The 17894-nt window shown below is 35.5% G+C and overlaps 1 protein-coding gene across 2 annotated transcripts in view; it reads left to right on the forward strand.

Moving 5' to 3' along the window:
- The window catches only part of Taok1 (TAO kinase 1), a 96642-nt gene that overhangs the window by 31092 nt on the left and 47656 nt on the right, over positions 1–17894 (forward strand). For both annotated transcript variants that reach the window (XM_085695388.2, XM_085695389.2), the window contains exons 2-7: positions 1991–2212; positions 9001–9072; positions 13410–13511; positions 14297–14342; positions 15952–16048; positions 17615–17728. In XM_085695388.2, coding sequence (XP_085551514.1) covers positions 2081–2212; positions 9001–9072; positions 13410–13511; positions 14297–14342; positions 15952–16048; positions 17615–17728 — 563 coding nt within the window. In that variant the 5' untranslated portion in view covers positions 1991–2080. The remainder of the gene's footprint in view (positions 1–1990; positions 2213–9000; positions 9073–13409; positions 13512–14296; positions 14343–15951; positions 16049–17614; positions 17729–17894) is intronic.

Below are 17894 nucleotides of genomic sequence, written 5' to 3' on the forward strand. Positions count from 1 at the left end.
GATGTTTATTAGAACTAGAATTGGGGTATAATGGTACTTGCCTGTAACCCCAGTACTCAGAAGATTGAGTCAAGAGGACTGCCATGAGTCTGAGATGCCTTGACCATGTGTGTGTACATAAAAGTTTTTTTCTAATTTTATACACATGCACACACACACACATTTTACATATATGTTAGAAAAAAATAGGACTCAAATTAAAACTCTTCATTGTTGTAGGAGGCCTCTGTGAGTTCCCGACTGCCCAGACTCCTGAAATAACCACACAGAAACTGTATTAATAGATCACTGCTTGGCCTATTAGCTCTAACTTCTTATTGGTTAGCTTTTACATCCTAATTTAACCCATTTTCCTTATTTTATATTTTACTATGAGGCTCGTGGCTTAATGGCAAGGTTCCATCCTGTCTGTCTCCAGCGGTGGCTCCATGGCTTCTCCTTGACTCTGCCTCCTTTCTCCCAGCATTCAGTTTAGTTTTTCCTGCCTACCTCTATTCTTTTGCCCTATCACAGGCCAAGGCAGTTTCTTTATTATACATACATACATACACACACACACACATACACATATACACACACACACACATCCATCTATATCTATATCTATGCACATACACACACACACACACCTTTTTTTATTATAGTGTGGTGTTGCTACAGTGAGATACAAAAGACATGTATTTTCTGGTAAGAACTAAAGTTCTTTTGGGGCTGGAGAGATGGTTCAACATTTTAGAATACTTACTGCTTTTCTAGGGGATGCAGGTTTGATTCCCAGTATAGTGTCTCACAGGCAAAATGTAAATACACATAAAACTTAGAAATTAAACTTTTTAATTGATTCTAATATTTCAGTAAAATAAGATTGGCTTAGAAGTTATAAAAAAAGCATAGGAAGGATTGGACGGCACTTCCCCCCCCCCCCTAGAAATCTAATGAAATACACTCCAATTTTAATTTCTGAAATTAAGTGAACTAAAACCCCCCTGACATTTGTTATAGTACTTACTATGGTAGAGTAGTAGTCTGAACTTACACATGGTAACTCATTTAACCCTCATAACTATAAAGTATAAAGTAGGTTTTTTTGTTTATACTTTAAAAATAAAGGAGATAGTGTCTGAATAGTTTTGGGATTTATATTTAGCCAGTTTTTTTAAAGATTTATTTATGCATGCAGTATTCTGCCTGCATGTATGCCCCTAGGCCAGAAGAGGCCACCAGATCTCAATATAGGTGGTTGTGAGCCACCATATGGGTGCTGGGAATTGAATTCAGGACCTCCGGAAGAGGAGTCAGTGCTCTCAACCTCTCAGCCATCTCTTCAGCCCCCTATTCAGCCAGTTTTATCCCAGAACCCGGGTCCTTAAGCCTCTTTCAATTATGACAACCATCTTTAAGTGGTAGATAATCTCATATAAAGTAATTGGTAGCAGAACCACCAAGGAATCTACTGTTTTTTTTTTTTTTTCGAATTTTTCTAAGTTGCTCAGTACTTAATCAATGCAGGTCATCTGGAAGAGCAGTATATGTACTTAACTAATGAGTTATCTCTCCAGCACCTGTTTTGTTTATGTTATGAGACTATGTCTCAGTAGGTAGCCCTGGCTGATCTGGAAGTCACAGAGGTCTTTTGGCCACTGCCTCGCAACTGCTGGGTTTAAAGGCATTTGTCACCACTTTTGGTGGGTTATTATGTATGTTTTTAATAGTCTGGTAATTGTCTCTTCTAATTTTTTGGATAATTTAAGTAGTAGAAAGCTTCCCATGGTTTAAAGATGCAGCTAACATTGAGATGGACTGTGTTGTGGAATGCTGTGTTTTTAAAGTGCCACAGGTGATTGTGATAAGCTTAGGAACTAATGCAATAGAAGACTGCACTGTTCTCTAACATTGTAGATCTGATAATTGTATAGATAATAACTGCAAATTATCTTTTAATTATTCTTAGCAACTTTTAACTTTTCCTTTTTCTCTTTTCTTTTCCTAGTTTATGTCAGCGTGGCTTCATTCATACAAATGAACCAGGCATTGGGATAGCAGTATAAAATTAGAATCAGACAGCTGACTGCTCAGCAGGATGCCATCAACTAACAGAGCAGGCAGTCTAAAGGACCCTGAAATCGCAGAGCTCTTCTTCAAAGAAGATCCGGAAAAGCTCTTCACAGATCTAAGAGAAATTGGCCATGGGAGCTTTGGAGCAGTATATTTTGTGAGTTAAAGGCTTGACGTCAGTTGTGTTGGAGTAAACGATGTTAAAGAGATAAGGAATTTGCGAAGAAAACAATCCCTGCTCTCATACTGCTTTTTATATCACATACGTCGACATGCGTTATGCAAGCAATGACTTTTTGCAGCTGACATCACTTAGTTGTCCTCTAATTCAATTTCATTTCAAAATTACCTAGAGATGTAATCTAAGTCCTGTCCTATAAGAATGCCTCCCATTTTGAGATGCCAGTTAAAAGCTCTAGCTTGTTATTTCGATTAACTATGGAGTTGGGATCCTCCAACACTTTCCTTGGAGGAAACAAAAGATTGAGCCCTAGAATTCTATTTGGTACAGGAGCTTTTGTCTACATGGAGTATGTCAGTTTCTTGGCCATTGTTTTTGCTCTCATCTTCCTTATTGTCCCTAGTCCTTTGGGGTTGTTATTCTTTACATAAAGTGATTAGTAAGTTATTGGCTATTGGTGATTAATTTTACCTTCAACTGCTTTTCTTTCTCCCAAGGTGAGAATTGGGTGTGTAATGCCAGTTCCACTTTTCTGGCTCAGGATTGGTTTCCCTGAGAACCATCCTTCCCTCCAATCCTGTTATTATCCAGGTTCTTTCCTCAAAATACCTCAGGTGTGGTTGAAAGTGGTTTGCTGTAAATAAAAAAAGGCTCTTTTATTATTCACCAACGTAGCTGTTCTGGAGGTTGCTTTCAACCAAGTACAAAAATCCAATTATTTTACCAAGATAATAGTTTAGGGGAATAAAAATAAACCACCCTAAATCTATCTTCTGGCAGGAATTATGTTATTTATTCTCCAAACACAGGAATGACTCTGAGATGCTATCCTTAGAAGACTTGACAGCTTAATAGGACAGTCTTGCTCGCCTTACTGTAGTTTGTTTAGCCTCTCATAGTCTGCTTGTTGTCATCATCCTCAGAAGCTTCAGGACCCTCATTCTGTAGGGCAGTATGCTATTTCAAGGTCAACTATAAGGTCGTTCTGAGTTTTTTTACTTTGTGTATGGCTCCTGTGTGTACACATTAATAATTCGTATGCTTTGTTCCGTTCCCTTTTTCTCTATTACCAGTTCATTTTATAAACTAAAATTATTGAAACTTCTGAGGAAGAGACAAATTTAAAACTCTATATAGCTTTCATTTGTCCTCAGAATATGTAGTCTAGATCCCCCCTCCCTATACTTGAAACTGAAGATAATACTGAACCTTATAATTTAATGTCTTGTCAGGTGGTGGTGGCACTCACCTTTAATCCCAGGACTTGGGAGGTAGAGGCAGGTGGATCTCTGTGAGTTTGAAGCCAGCTTGGTCTATAAGAGCTAGTTCCAGGACAGGCTCCAAAACCCCAAAAAAGAAAAAAGAAATTAATGTCTAAGCTAAATACTTTTCATGCCCTGTGTCCATAACTTTTGCATTTTGAGGTATGGCAACTAGCATACATTTCACTTCCTTATAATTTTTTAAAAATATGCATTGGCATTTTGCCTCCGTGTGTATTTGTGTGAGGGTATCAGATCCCCTGGAACTGGAGTTACAGACAGTTGTGAGCTACTGTGTGGGTGCTGGGAATTGAACCCAGATCCTCTGGAAGAACAGCTAGTTCTCTTAACCACTGAGTCATCTCTCTAGCTCCCTTTATCATTTTATAAATAGGAATCTTGTTCTTACTGTAGTTTTAGCAGCATCAATATAACTTTGTTGTTTTTGAGACAAGGTCTCTTTACATAGCCCCAACTGTTCTAGAACTCACTATGTAGTCCAGGCTGACTTTGAACTCGCAGAGATCTACCTGCCTCTGCCTTCTGAGTGCTGGGATTAAAGGTGTGCACCACCACCACATAGCTGAGATTTTTTTCCCCCCCAAGATAGGGTTTCTCTGTGTAACAGTCCTGGTTGTTCTAGAACCCACTTTCTAGACCTGACTGACCTTGAATTCACTGCCCCTGCTTTCCAAGTGCTATAATTTAAGGCCTGTGACCACCTCCACCCATTCAGGCCAGAAGAGGTTATCAGATCCTCTGGACCTGGATACAACGTGATGGTTATAAACTGTCTGATGTGGGTGGGTGCTGGGTACCAAACCCCGGTCTTAGAAGAGTAGTAAGAGTTCTTATCTATTGATGTTTCTCTCTAGCTCCCAAGTTAGAAATTTTTTTGTCTTATTTTTCTTTTTCCATTTTGTGTTTGTGCACACACACACACGTGTGTGTGTGTGTATACATGTGGTGCATGTTTTTATGTGAGTGTGGGCATGGATGTCATCAGCATGTTAGGATTCATCCTAGATTCCTCTTTTACCTCATTTGTCTAAGCAGAGTTAATCCAGAACTCACTCTTAGGGCTTCTTGTCAGCTAGCTTGCTCCAGTGATCTTATCTCCTTCCAGAGTTGGAATTATAGTTGAACTGTCAAATCTACGCAGTATGTATGGTGTTGGTTTTCTGTGGATCCATACTTTGCTCCTCTTTACACTCATTATAATACTTTGTGTTGTGAGTGCTATCGCCAGTGAGCCATCTTCTGCATTCCCTTTTGTTACTTTAAGACAGGTTCTCTGTGAAGCCCTGGCTACTGAACTTTGAGTGTAAACCAGACTGGCCTTGCACTTACAGAGTTCTATCTGCTTTTCTCTCTCAAGTGCCTGGATTATTTTCATTTTTTCCTCAAAGGAAACATTCTTCTTTTTGGCATGTCAGGATTGCCATCATCTCATTATTTTATTTTGGTACTTTTATTATGTAAATTTTGATTGTTAGAACACAAGGACTTAGATAACTAATGCAAAACTATATAGCTATCTTAGATGCTACTAAGTCACTTATGGGTGGGTAGAATATATATCATAGATATGTTGGACAAAAGAAATGATTCATGTCCTAGCCAGATAGAATATGCTACTAACAATGGCATACAATTTCAAAGTTTTAGAGAAAGCCAGGTGAGAAAGAGAGGAAGACAGCCTTCATAGATTAGAAAGACCAAGGTTCAGAGCCTGCATTTTCGTTCAAAATACCTAACCAGTTGTTATAAATTGCCATACTTTGGAATATTGTGTTAGAGCACAGGTCCATTTTTTAGTTTTGAGTATGTATGTGCTAAGGGTAGAATTTCAGATACCTATGACACTTATATGTTTAAATTTTTGAGGAATAATCTAACTGCAAGCCCAGCAGCTGCTGCTTCCATTCCCACCAGTAGTTAAAGACTTAATTTCTTTACCTTTGTGAAAATGCCTGTTATCTTGGTATTTTGGTTATCCATTCTCAATGTTGTGAAGTGGTTTTCATTTTCAGTTTGCTGAAGTTGAACATGTTCTGTTGTTGTTTAGACAGGGTCTTTCTTTGTAGCCTTGGCTTTTCTGAATCTCATTGTATGGATCAGGATGGTTTCAAACCATTCCCAACCTGTGTTGGTTGTTTTTGTTGTTTTAAAGCTGTATGTGGATCTGGACACTTTTAATCTCAGCACTGAGATGTCAAAGACAGGTATATCTTTGTGAATCTGAGCCAGACTGATTTACTTAGGGAGTTCTAGATCAGCCAGGTCTGCATAATGAGACCCTATCTCCAAAAAAAAAAAAAAGAAAGAAACTAAAAAAATTTTAATATTTTAAAAATTTTTTTTGTGTGTGCCACAAGTGTGAGGATATTTTTCAGACACCAGAAGAGAGCCTGAATTCTCCAAAGCTAGAGTTAACAGGTGGTTGTGAAACACCCAATATGAGTACTTATAACCAAATTCAAGTCCTCTGGAGGAACAACTAATGTTTTTAGCCACTGAACAATCTCTAGCCCCATTCTCAGGCCTCTGGCTTTGTATTTTAAGTAGACTTCTGTCTAGAATATATAAAGAACTCAATAATAAAGATGCGTAATTTAGAACATGGATATTATAAATATTTGAATTAAATTTTTTTTCCAGAGAAAATTGCAGATGGACAATAAGCTTATAAAAAATGTTAAATATTAGCTGGGCAGTGGTGGCGCACACTTTTTATTCCAGTACTTGGGAGACAGAGGCAGGTGGATCTTCATGAGTTCAAGGCCAACCTGGTCTATAGAGTTCCAAGACAGGCTTCAAAGCTATAGAAAAATCCTGTTTGAAAAACAAAACAAAACAACAACAACAAAATATCAATATCACTAGTCATGAATTTTGAAATATTTTTTAAATAATCACAAAGGGTCACATGTGGTACCTTTTAAATGAAATGTCCAGAATAAACAAATCTCCAGGCATAGGAAGTATATTGTTGCTTAGAGAAAGTGAGTAAAGCAGACAGGAGGGTGGTATGTAAAGATGGTGTGGGGTAAAGCCAGCCATGGTTAAAAACACCCCAGTAGCAGTACTCAGGAAACTGAGGAAGGAACATTTTGAGTATGAGGCCAGAATAGGATATATTAGTGAATTCAAGGCTAGTCTAGCTTATAATTTTTAGAGAGTGTTAAAAAAATACGAGAATAAAAAAGCAAAAAAACAAAAATAGATCCCAGGCCTTTTAGAAATGATTTGTCATGTTGAACACTTAACTTCTCTAGTTTTGATTTTGTAAGTGTTGGCTTTCTTTATTGTTGAGAAGATTTGGAAGTAATCCTTCCTAAACTTTGAGCATTTAAGTTTATATAGGGTAGTGTACACCTTTGATTCCAGCACTCAGGAGTCAGAGACAGAGACTCTTAAGTTTGAGGCCTACTAGGTCTATATAGCAAGCTCCAATACAGCCAGGGCTACAGAGAGAAACCTAGTCTCAAAACAACTGGTACAAAATATGAATTCTGAAATGTCTTTCTATTATCAAGTCCTGAGTTTTATATTTTATTTTATTTTTTAAATAATTTTTTATGATTTATTTAACTTTATTTTATGTGCATTGGTGTGGAGGTGTCAGATCCCCTGAAAGTGGATCTGCAAACAGTTGTGAGCTGCCATGTGGGTGCTGGGAATTGAACCCGGGTCCTCTGGAAGAACAGTCAGTGCTCTTAACTGCCGAGCCATCTCTCCAGCCCCTGAGTTTATATTTTATCCTGATAGTTGATGTCATATAAAATTTAGGTTAAGAAATACTTACATTTATTTATTTTGTTGCGGAAGGGCCATTGAGATCAGAGGACAACTTGCAGGAGTTTGTTCTCTTTCTAGGATGTGGGTCTCAGGGATTAAATGTAGCTTACCAGGTTTGGTGGCAAATAACTTACCCCTGAGCTGCCGTATCTACATCCCCATGTCCTATAAAATTTTATAGTCTTCTTGCTTATATTTATGAATTAAATTGGTATATAACTTAAAAGGTTTAAAATATAGGATCATACTGCATTCTTATGAGACATCTCTTTTTCCCTTTTATGTATCTGAAAAGATACACAAACACCCCATTTCCCCCCACGCTGTGTGTGTATGTGTGTGTGTGTGTGTGTGTGTGTGTGTGTTCAGGTGCATCTTGATGTGCATAGACTAGAGGACTACCTCAGGAGTAGTCCATGTTGTTTTGTTTAATTTTACTTATTTTTATTTTCTGTGTATGGGTGTTTTGCCTGCATTTATTTATTTATGTTTACCACATATGTGCCTGGTACCTGTGGAGGCCAGAAGGGGTATGGATCTCATGGAACTGGAGTTATACATGGTTGTTAGCTGCTGTTCTGGGTGCTAGGAATTGAACTTGGGTCCTGTGTAAAAGCAGTCAGCATTCTCACTGTGCCATCTATCCAGTCTTTTTTTGTTTTTAAGTTAAAGAAGATAAGTTTGTTAAAAAAATAAAAGAATACTTTCTAAAAGTGTGTGGTGTGTGTCTATGTGTGAGAGAGAGACAGACAGACCTTTATGTGGATGTCTTTAGAGGCCAGAAGATTGCATTAGACTCTTGGAACTGGAGTTACAAGTGATGTGTGCCACTTAATGTGGGGCTGGAAACTTAACTCCAGCCCCAAGCACTCTTAACCACTAAACAATCTCTAGTCTCTTACTATGTTTTTTGAAATAAGGTCATTTAGGCTGGGAACTACCCAAGTAGTCTAAACTAGTTGGCTCTAGTACTGGGATTACAAATCCATGTTACCATACCCAGTTTTTTTCTTAGGGTGGGTTCTGGGGAACAAACTCAGGTTCTCATGCTTACAAGACAGTCGGGTGTTTTTTTGTTTTTAAAATGTTTTTATTTTTAAATAAAGTGTTCTACAAGGGCTGGCAAGATGGACTTGTGAGTAAAGGTGCTTACTACCAATCCTGACGACCTGAATTTAATATACTGGACCCACATAGTAGAAAGAGAACTGATTCTCTAAACTTGTCCTCTCACCTGTAGACGCATAAGACTCATACAAATTCACAAATATATACATGCATTATGCATATAAATACAATAATGGTTTTTACAAGTGTGCTTTAAAAGGAACTTTTGCTTCTTAGCTTTTTGGTTTTTTAATTGATTATATATTTGAGGTTTACAATATGGATTGTAAAACGATGACTTTAATGTGAAGTAGATGATTTACCTATTATCTTAAATAGTGACGTTCGTATGTGACAAGCAGCTAAAAGCTACTTACTTAATAAAAGTTCCTAATACAATTTTTTAAACTGTAGATTTGAATTGTTATTAGTTCTTTAGGTTCTTGTTTCTTTATTTTTTCTGACTTTCAAGCTAATTTTGATATTTTTTGAATTACTAGTTTACAAGCACCTTTATTCTCAAAGAAATAACATTTCAGATTCAATCTAATTGGTTTCTATTTTACAATGGTTCTTTCTTTGTTTCTTTTTAAGGCTCGAGATGTGCGTACTAATGAAGTGGTGGCCATCAAGAAAATGTCTTATAGTGGAAAGCAGTCTACTGAGGTAAGTTAATTATGTACATATTTTTGGAATGTTAGGAAAACATACTATTTTTTAATAAGGGAAAAAAAGAAAGAATTTAAAATAGGTATGTGTAAAGAGGTATACAATCCTAAATGTATTAGTAGATTTTTCTTTTATCCTGTTTGTTTGTTCTTTCATCTGTTTGTTTGTTCATTCATTCACTTTTTTTTAACCTTTTTTATTTCTGTACTAAATCCCAGATTTCTTCATGCTAATTTTACACATACTTAATTGTGGTTGATTCCCCTCCTTCGACTCATCTTCCTGTTCTTGATTGGTTTTTACCCTTCCAGTCAGTTTGTACCCTTCTGCCCTAGAATTTCTCCTTCCAATTCCCTATCCCCTTCTATAAAGCTTCTTTGTTTGCCCTCCAATTGGCCCCTTTTTAAATTTCCTAACTCCTGCCCAAAGTCACATCAGTGAATCTTCTTTTACAAGGCCCATTTAGCTATTACTAAGAGCTATAATCAAAATATTAGTAACATACCAAAAGCCTCCTAACTTGTGTCTTATGCTTTTAGTTTTTTAAGCTGTGGTTTAATAATTATTCTATATTTATCTTTTCTAAATATTAATTTAAATTAAGATGTATGTGACAGTAAATTAATAGGACATAACCTTTTATTTTAAAACGATTTAGAAAATATTTCATGGCTGTTTTAAAAATTTATCCAAAGGGGCTGGAGAAAATGGGTTCAGAGATTAAAAACATTGGCTGCATTTCCAAAGGTTCCTGAGGTCCTTAGTTCAATTCCCAGCAAACACATGGTGGCTCACAACCACATCTGTAATGAGATCTGGTACCATCTTCTGGTCTGCAGGCATAATGCAGACAGAACACTGCGTATATAATAAATAAATAAATCTTTAAAAAATTATCCAAAGATAATATGTAATAATTTGATAAAGGAAAAAGAGAACTAGTTGTTTTATTTTGCTAGTGTTCTTATTTCTAGATTATGTTTGTTTGGCCTATGTAATTTACAGGTTTATAAAATAAATGTGCTTTTAATTTCTAGAATTCTTAGCCTGGCATGATGGCACATGCCTTTAGTCACAGCATTTGGGAGGCAGGGGCAGGTAGATCTCTCTGAGTTTGAGGCCAGCCTGGGCTACATAAGAATTCCTGTCTAGAAAAACAAAACAGCAAAAAAAATTAGGATTCGTAGGATCTTTAATTTAAAAACAAACTAATAGTTTTTTAGTTGTGGCAAAACACTTACAGCAAAATTTGCTATATTATACCATTTTCAAGTAGATGACACAGTAGTGTTATTTGCGTGCGTGCCATTCAACCATTACCAACACCCTTCGCTAGAATTTTTTTCATTTTGGGACATGGGAAATGTACTCATAATATAGAATGAGATTTGGGTTAGTGATAAAGTAGTTGCTATCTATTCACATGACCACCCCAGTACCACCAAACAACAGTAATCCTTTTTCAAACACCTACCCGCTAGCTTCTACAATTCTGCTGTTTTTTTTATGAAGTTAACTACTGGGGCATTTTCAAGCATATCTAACCTTTGACACTGTGGTATATTGTCATGTATAGAGTTCATGCTGAAAAGTTGTGCAACTGAGTTTTTAAAAAATTGAGAAAAAAAAATTTTTAAGAAAAAAATGTTTTAAGTAAGTTTTCTGTTCTGTATTTTACTGCATTCATAGCCATCTTCAGCTACATATTGTACCGTGAAGCCATAGAGCTACAGATCGGATATTCCTGCAAGTAGAGTCATTTATTTTAGTATTTGTCCTTTTGGTACTAGTGTATTTTATATCACACAGTATTCTCAGTGTTCATACATAGTATGACACGTCCAAATTTTCTTCCTTTTTAAGAGACTAAGAAATATTTCATTATGTGTATATGTGTTACTTCTATCTCTTCATGCATTCATAACTCACATTTCTTTTCAACCTGCAAATGAACCTGAGTTCCTTCAGTCTTTTGTCAATAATACTGCTATGAATAGGAGTGCACAAATATTTCTGTAGATTTCTTGTTTTAATTTCTTTTGGTTATATGTCTAGAAGGGAACTTGCTGGATTTGTTTCCAGCAAGACTTGAATTCCTGTTTTTTTTTCTTATTTTTATTATTTTTTATTGATATTTATTGAGCTCTACATTTTTCTCTGCTCCCCTCCCTGCCTCTCGTCTCCCCCCTCAATCCTCCCCCAAGGTCCCTATGCTCCCAATTTACTCAGAGATCTTGTCTTTTTCTACTCTACTTCCCATGTAGATTCCCATGTAGTCTCTCTTAGTGTCCTCATTGTTGTCTAAGTTCTCTGAGATTGTGATTTGTAGACTGATTTTCTTTGCTTTATGTTTAAAAACCACTTATGAGTGAGTACATGTGATAATTGTCTTTCTGTGTCTGAGTTACCTCAGTCAATATGATGATTTCTAAATCCATCCATTTGCCCACAAATTTCAAGATGTCATTATTTTTTTCTGCTGTGTAGTACTCCATTGTATAAATGTACCACATTTTTCTTCTCCATTCTTCGGTCGAGGGGCACTTCGGTTGTTTCCAGGTTCTGGCTATGACAAACAAAGCTGTTATGAACATAACTGAGCACATGTCCTTGAGGCACAATTGAGCATCCTTTGGATATATACCCCAAAGTGGTATTGCTGGGTCTTGAGGAAGGTTGTTTCCTAATTTTCTGAGAAATCGCCACACTGACATCCAAAGGGGTTGTACCAGCTCACATTCCCACCAACAATGCAGAAGTGTTCCCTTTTCCCCACAACCTCTCCAGCATAAGTTGTCATCAGTGTTTTTGATCTTGGCCATTCTTACAGGTGTTGTTTTGATTTGCATTTCTCTGATTTAAACTTAAGGATGTTGAGCATTTCCTTAAAAGTGTCTTTCAGCCATTTTAGGATGTTGCCCTAAATGTTTTCTATATTTCATGATACTTGTGAGGGAAAGATCTCAACAGAATATGTAGGAAAATCATTATTATACTCCCCCCTTTTCCGTTACCTTTAGTACATAGTTATTCTAGCATTTTCTTTTTATTTTATGTATATGGGTATTTTGCCCACATGTATTTCTGTGCCCCACATATGTGCCTGGTGCCCAGGGAGTCCAGAAGAAAGTGTTAACAATTGAATGCTGCTGGTGGAAGAGTCAGTTTTCTTTCTTTCTTTCTTTTTTTAAGATTTATTTATTTATTATGTATACAACATTCCTTCCATGTATGCTTGCATGCCAGAAGAGGGCACCAGATCTCCTTATAGTTGGCTGTGAGCCACCATGTGGTTGCTGGGAATTGAACTCAGGACCTCTGGAAGAACAGTCAGTGCTCTTAACCTCTGAGCCATCTCTCCAACCCAGAGTCAGTTTTCTTTAACGGTGTGACCCCTGGTAGGTAGTGCAAGTTTAACACCCAAAACTATTTGGACAGCACAAGTTGAACTGGATGATTTTTGTTTTATTGGTTTTTAATGGCATAGTTTCTCTGTGTAGTCTTGGTTGTCCTGGAACTCACTCTGTAGACCAGGCTGCCCTCTGACTGAGACATTCACCTGTCACTGGCTCCTAAGTGTTGGGATTAAAGGTGTGTGCCACCATTGCCCAACTGGAGTAGCTTTAAAGCAAAAAAGAGAAGGAAAACAAAATTGGGTGGGTAAGCAGGTGGGATGAATGTGGAATGTCCAAAGTAGGGAGATGAATATGATCACAATACATTTTATGAAATGCCCAAGAAATTAATAAAATTAACTTTAATTAATCACTTAAAAATAATCTTATTTAAAGAAAATAAAAAGATTGACTTCTGAGGGAAAGAAAACCCATCTGTTTTATTTTTGTCAATGTGCTTGATTGTTACGATTTAAGATTTATTTTTATTTTATATGTATGAGTGTTGTCTGTATGTATGTTTGTATACCTTGTGTGTGCCTGGTACCGCTAGAGGCCAGAAAAGGATGGACCACTGTAAATGGATAAACTGCCATGTGGGTACTAAGAATTGAACTCAGGTTTTGTAGAAGAGTAACAAGTGCTTTTAACTTCAGAACCATCTCACTAGCCTTTGATTATAAAACATAGTAGGATTCATTCATTGTGAATATTATTAAGCTGAAATTTGTCCTTAAATGTTTTGTATCTTATATAACTAAAGTAGTGATCTGAGTACAGATCTCTTAAACTTTATTTTGACATTTCTGGTATAGATTATAAAGTTGTATGTTCTTCTTACTTTTTTAAATATAGTAATTACTTCTTATGTATCTTTCAAAGAAAAATCAGCTGTTCGTAATTCTTCCTCCTGTTCTCTTTTTTTCTCCCTCTACATAGAAATGGCAGGATATTATTAAGGAAGTCAAGTTTCTACAAAGAATAAAACATCCCAACAGTATAGAATATAAAGGCTGCTATTTACGGGAACACACCGCATGGGTTGGTATTTGTTCTCTTCCTGTTGTAAATTAAATTAGTTTCTTTTGATTTAGCATAACTTAATGTCTCAGACTGGTTATATGAAGACATGCTTTACACTTGAATTGTTAGTTCATCCTAGGAGAGTATTCTTGCAACTCTTAACAGATAAAAACTTTTCAAGACTTCTCCAGAGTTCCTAACTTCAGAAATGCCAACTCAGGCATCTCAAAAATAGTACCATTATTTGAGAATGGAAGTGAACATACCTTATTGACGTAAATGTGTGTTAGTACATCTAAGTACAAAGATCTTTGTGAAGTTTTAATATATCCTGATGAAATTTGAGATGACATAATTTCGTAGTTGAATAACACTTAACATAGAGAATTGTGACATTGTGTATAAGAATTGTATTATAGATGTAATTATATATAATTATAAATTTCTTTATATAAGAAAGTAAATATGCAATACACAGCTTATATAATTTGTTTCATGTTGACGTTATTAGAAGACAAGTGTTATCATTGGCTTATATTTTGTTTAATAGTTTAAAGAAAGAGTGTTGCTATGTGATCTCATATTTTTTGCCTTGGCATCCCAACTGCTGAGATCACTGGTGTTACCATGCCTGAATCATTAGCTTAGTTTAACAAATTGCTAAATATATAACTGTTTTGTAAATATGGATGATAGCTCAAGTTTGTTTTACTTTATATTGTCTTCTTAACTTCATATTTATCTCATAGACTAAGTTTTTATAATGTATTTTAATGCATTTAATAATTTTTCTACCCATGCAGCTTGTAATGGAATATTGTTTGGGATCTGCTTCAGATTTGCTAGAAGGTAAACTAACTTTGATTATTGATTTTTGGTTGTTTAATTTTAAAGCCAGGCAATTGTGGCACATATCTTTAATTCTAACACTCAAGAGGCAGAAGCAGTTGGATCTCTGATTTTGAGACTAGCCTGGTCTACAGAGTGAATTCCAGAACAGCCTGGGCTACACAAAAACCCTGTCTCTAAAAAATATAGATAAATGAATAAATAAATGAATGAATGGATGAATGAATAAAATAAATAAAATTTGAAACATGATCTCTTTAAGGAGCCCTTAGATGTCCTGGAACTCGCTATGTAGACCAGGCTTCTATATCCTACCTGATTTGATTAAACACATGTGCCACCATTCCTGACCTTGATTATTGTTTATTAAGGTTTTAGAGTAAAATAGCAATTTGGTCCTAGAGGTGGTTGTGTACTCCTTTAATCCCAGAACTTGGACGACAGAAGCAGGTGTATCTCTGAGTTTGATGCCAGACCCTGATCTACATACATAACGAGTTAGTTTCAGAAGAGCCAGAGCTATACAGAGACATCCTCTCTCAAATACCAAATCAATCAAACAAAACAATTCAGTTAGAGTTTATTTAAACAATACTAATACAAAATATAAAATTTTGCAGAAAGTATATTATCCCTTGTCTTTTCCATTTTCTTCATATGAAATTTGCTATCCTTACAAAGTAGGCAGATTTTCTCTTTGAAACTTTCTATGCATTAAAAAAAATTCTTGTTCCTTCTATTTTATCTGTTGTGTTAATAAAGTCATCAGGTTAATTGTTGGGCATTGTTAAGTTTAGAGGAACAGTTGATTGTTTTATCACCATGAAAATTGTCTCCTTCTAAATGCCTGTTTTTCAAAAATTGAGGAGATAGCTCAGTGAGTAAAGCAATTGCTGTACAAATAGTAAGACCCAAGTTCAAATCCTCAGAACACAAGTAAAGTTAGGCATGGTTGTGTGCTTCTGTAATTTCAGTGCTCCATAGGGAGATAGAGGTAGAGACAGGAAAATCCTTGGAGGCTTGTGGCCTAGATAGCCTGGCATATACGGCCAGCAAATACTAAAGAGACTGCCTCAAACAAGGTAGGAGGTGAGGATCAGTGTTTTCCTTTGACCTCCATACATAGACTATGATTTATACACATATAATATCAATATAATATAATACCAATGTGTCCTCTGGGTAGTAGTGGCACATGCATTTAATCCAAGCACTTGGGAGGCAAAGACAGACGGATTTCTATGAATTTGAAGCCAGCCTGGTCTACAGAGAAAGTTCTAGGACAGCTAGGATTATACAGAGAACCCCTGTCTAGGAAAACAAACAAACAAACAAGTATGTCAATTTGAATATTCATTTGAAAATAGTTTTTAAAACAATTATTTTATATGGGTTTGTTTGTATTTATGTACATGTGCACCACAGTGTATGTGTGAAAGCCAGAGGACAACTTGACAACTCCACTTCCAGTGGGTAGGTAGGTTTAGGGAATTGAACTCAGATCCACAGGCTTACACATTTAATCATTAACCTATCTTGTTATCCTTGTATATATTTTTAAACAAGAATATTCTATGTGATTACTTTCCAATAAATTTTCTTTTCTCAGTTCATAAAAAGCCATTACAAGAAGTGGAAATAGCAGCAATTACACATGGTGCTCTCCAAGGATTAGCTTACTTACATTCTCATACCATGATCCATAGGTAAGTGATTTGAAAATTATTATATATTGACAAGCAAGTGGTTTATTGAATTTATCACCCCTACAGTTCAGTGTCTCTGGAATTTTTGTTTACTTCAGCCAAAAAGAATTGGCTATAAACTCAACACTATTTACACTGTATACATATTAGAAAGAACATAGTATATGCGTGTTTATTTAGGATAATTTTTATTTTTGCCTGCTATGTTCCCTAAAGCATGTGTATTTTATGGAACTTAATTGTAGAATTACCTAATTTGTAAACTGGAAGGGGTATTAGAAATCACAGAGTCTGTCTTCTTGTATAATTGATACTTTAATTTGTAACTATAATTCCCTAAGATTGCAAAGCCAAATAGATTAGAGTCTGAACTTAGTGATCTTTTTTCTTCCTGATAACTAGTAATTGCAGGTTTGTTCCATTGATTCTGTGACATGGACAAGAACTATTTCAATGCATTTTTTTTTTTAGCACTGCTATTAGTTTTGGCTGTTTGAGATAGATATTAGCATTTAAAATATTATGTGATCCAGTCAGTAACTATTAAACTATGCGGTACATTCATTTTGAGTTAATGGATTGTCATTATTTTTAGATAAAGGTAGGTGAAATCTAAGAGAAATCCATATGGTAGGAAGTGAGCAAGTGACAGAATTGGAATATATTTTCTCATCTCCAAAAGTACCTCACTATGCATAAGACCTAGAATTTAATCCACAATACCACACACCCAAAAACATGCACATAATCACATCACGGTGAGCAGGGAGAAAGTACTTTGCCATTTAAAAAGGAAAAACACATAAAAGTGTATTATAGTATACTCAGTATTACATGTACTATAACAAGAATCAGTAAGTCTTGTAAATTTGTTTTTTCTAAGTTTTAAAATGTTAAGTATGTATTTTAGCATCCATGGAACATTTATTCCTTTTGTGTAAACATCCATATAGCTTAATTTGGATACTGTGTTTGGGGCCATTGATAGTGTATTATATATGTGCTTCAGCTTTCATTTCATGTTTAATTGGGAACTATGTGAAAGTTTGAGAAGGGGATAATCCTTTGGTATAAACCCAGTTTGGAATACATGATTCTTTACTCTTTTCCTTTTTTAAAGAAAAGTGTTAAAGCCAGGTGGTGGTGAGTTACAGGACAGCTAGGGCTGTCTCAAAAAAACAGGAAAAAAAGGAAAGATAAGAAAACTGTTAAAAGGGATATTAGAAATCTTGTAAAACGATGAAAGGATTATTAAATCATATTTTCAAAGGCATTATTCATACTGATAAACAAGCTCAAACACACGCAGTGTGATACAATTGCCTGACCTTTTTTTTTTGTTTTGTTAACTATTCTCCTAATTATTAACTATATTTTTACTTGAATTCGGTTTTTATTGTTATAAAATTTTATTATCACAATTTATTAATAATTTTATTATCACAAATAAAAATTATTGCAATACTTGTTTTTTATCTCTTTTCTGCTATCTTACATTTTTTAAAATAATTTCTGACACAATGTATTGAAGGGAAATTAACTAATTTTCTGTGCTCCCTAAACCAGAGATATCAAAGCAGGAAATATCCTTCTGACAGAACCAGGCCAGGTGAAACTTGCTGACTTTGGATCTGCTTCCATGGCTTCCCCTGCCAATTCTTTTGTGGGAACACCATATTGGTAAGAATGGTCTTATCTGCTATTGGTGCTCATAATTAAAATAAGCAGTATTTTATACTTTCTGTAATGTCATTTTCTTGAAAATATGCTATCATGTTGGACTTTATGTTTAGTTGAGAATAATGTACATTCCTGATCCTCTTCCTTCTGGGTTTTTGTTTTTGTT

Source organism: Myodes glareolus, chromosome 9 (assembly GCF_982192425.1).
Source record: "Myodes glareolus chromosome 9, mMyoGla1.1, whole genome shotgun sequence".
Classification (NCBI taxonomy): Eukaryota; Metazoa; Chordata; class Mammalia; order Rodentia; family Cricetidae; genus Myodes; species Myodes glareolus.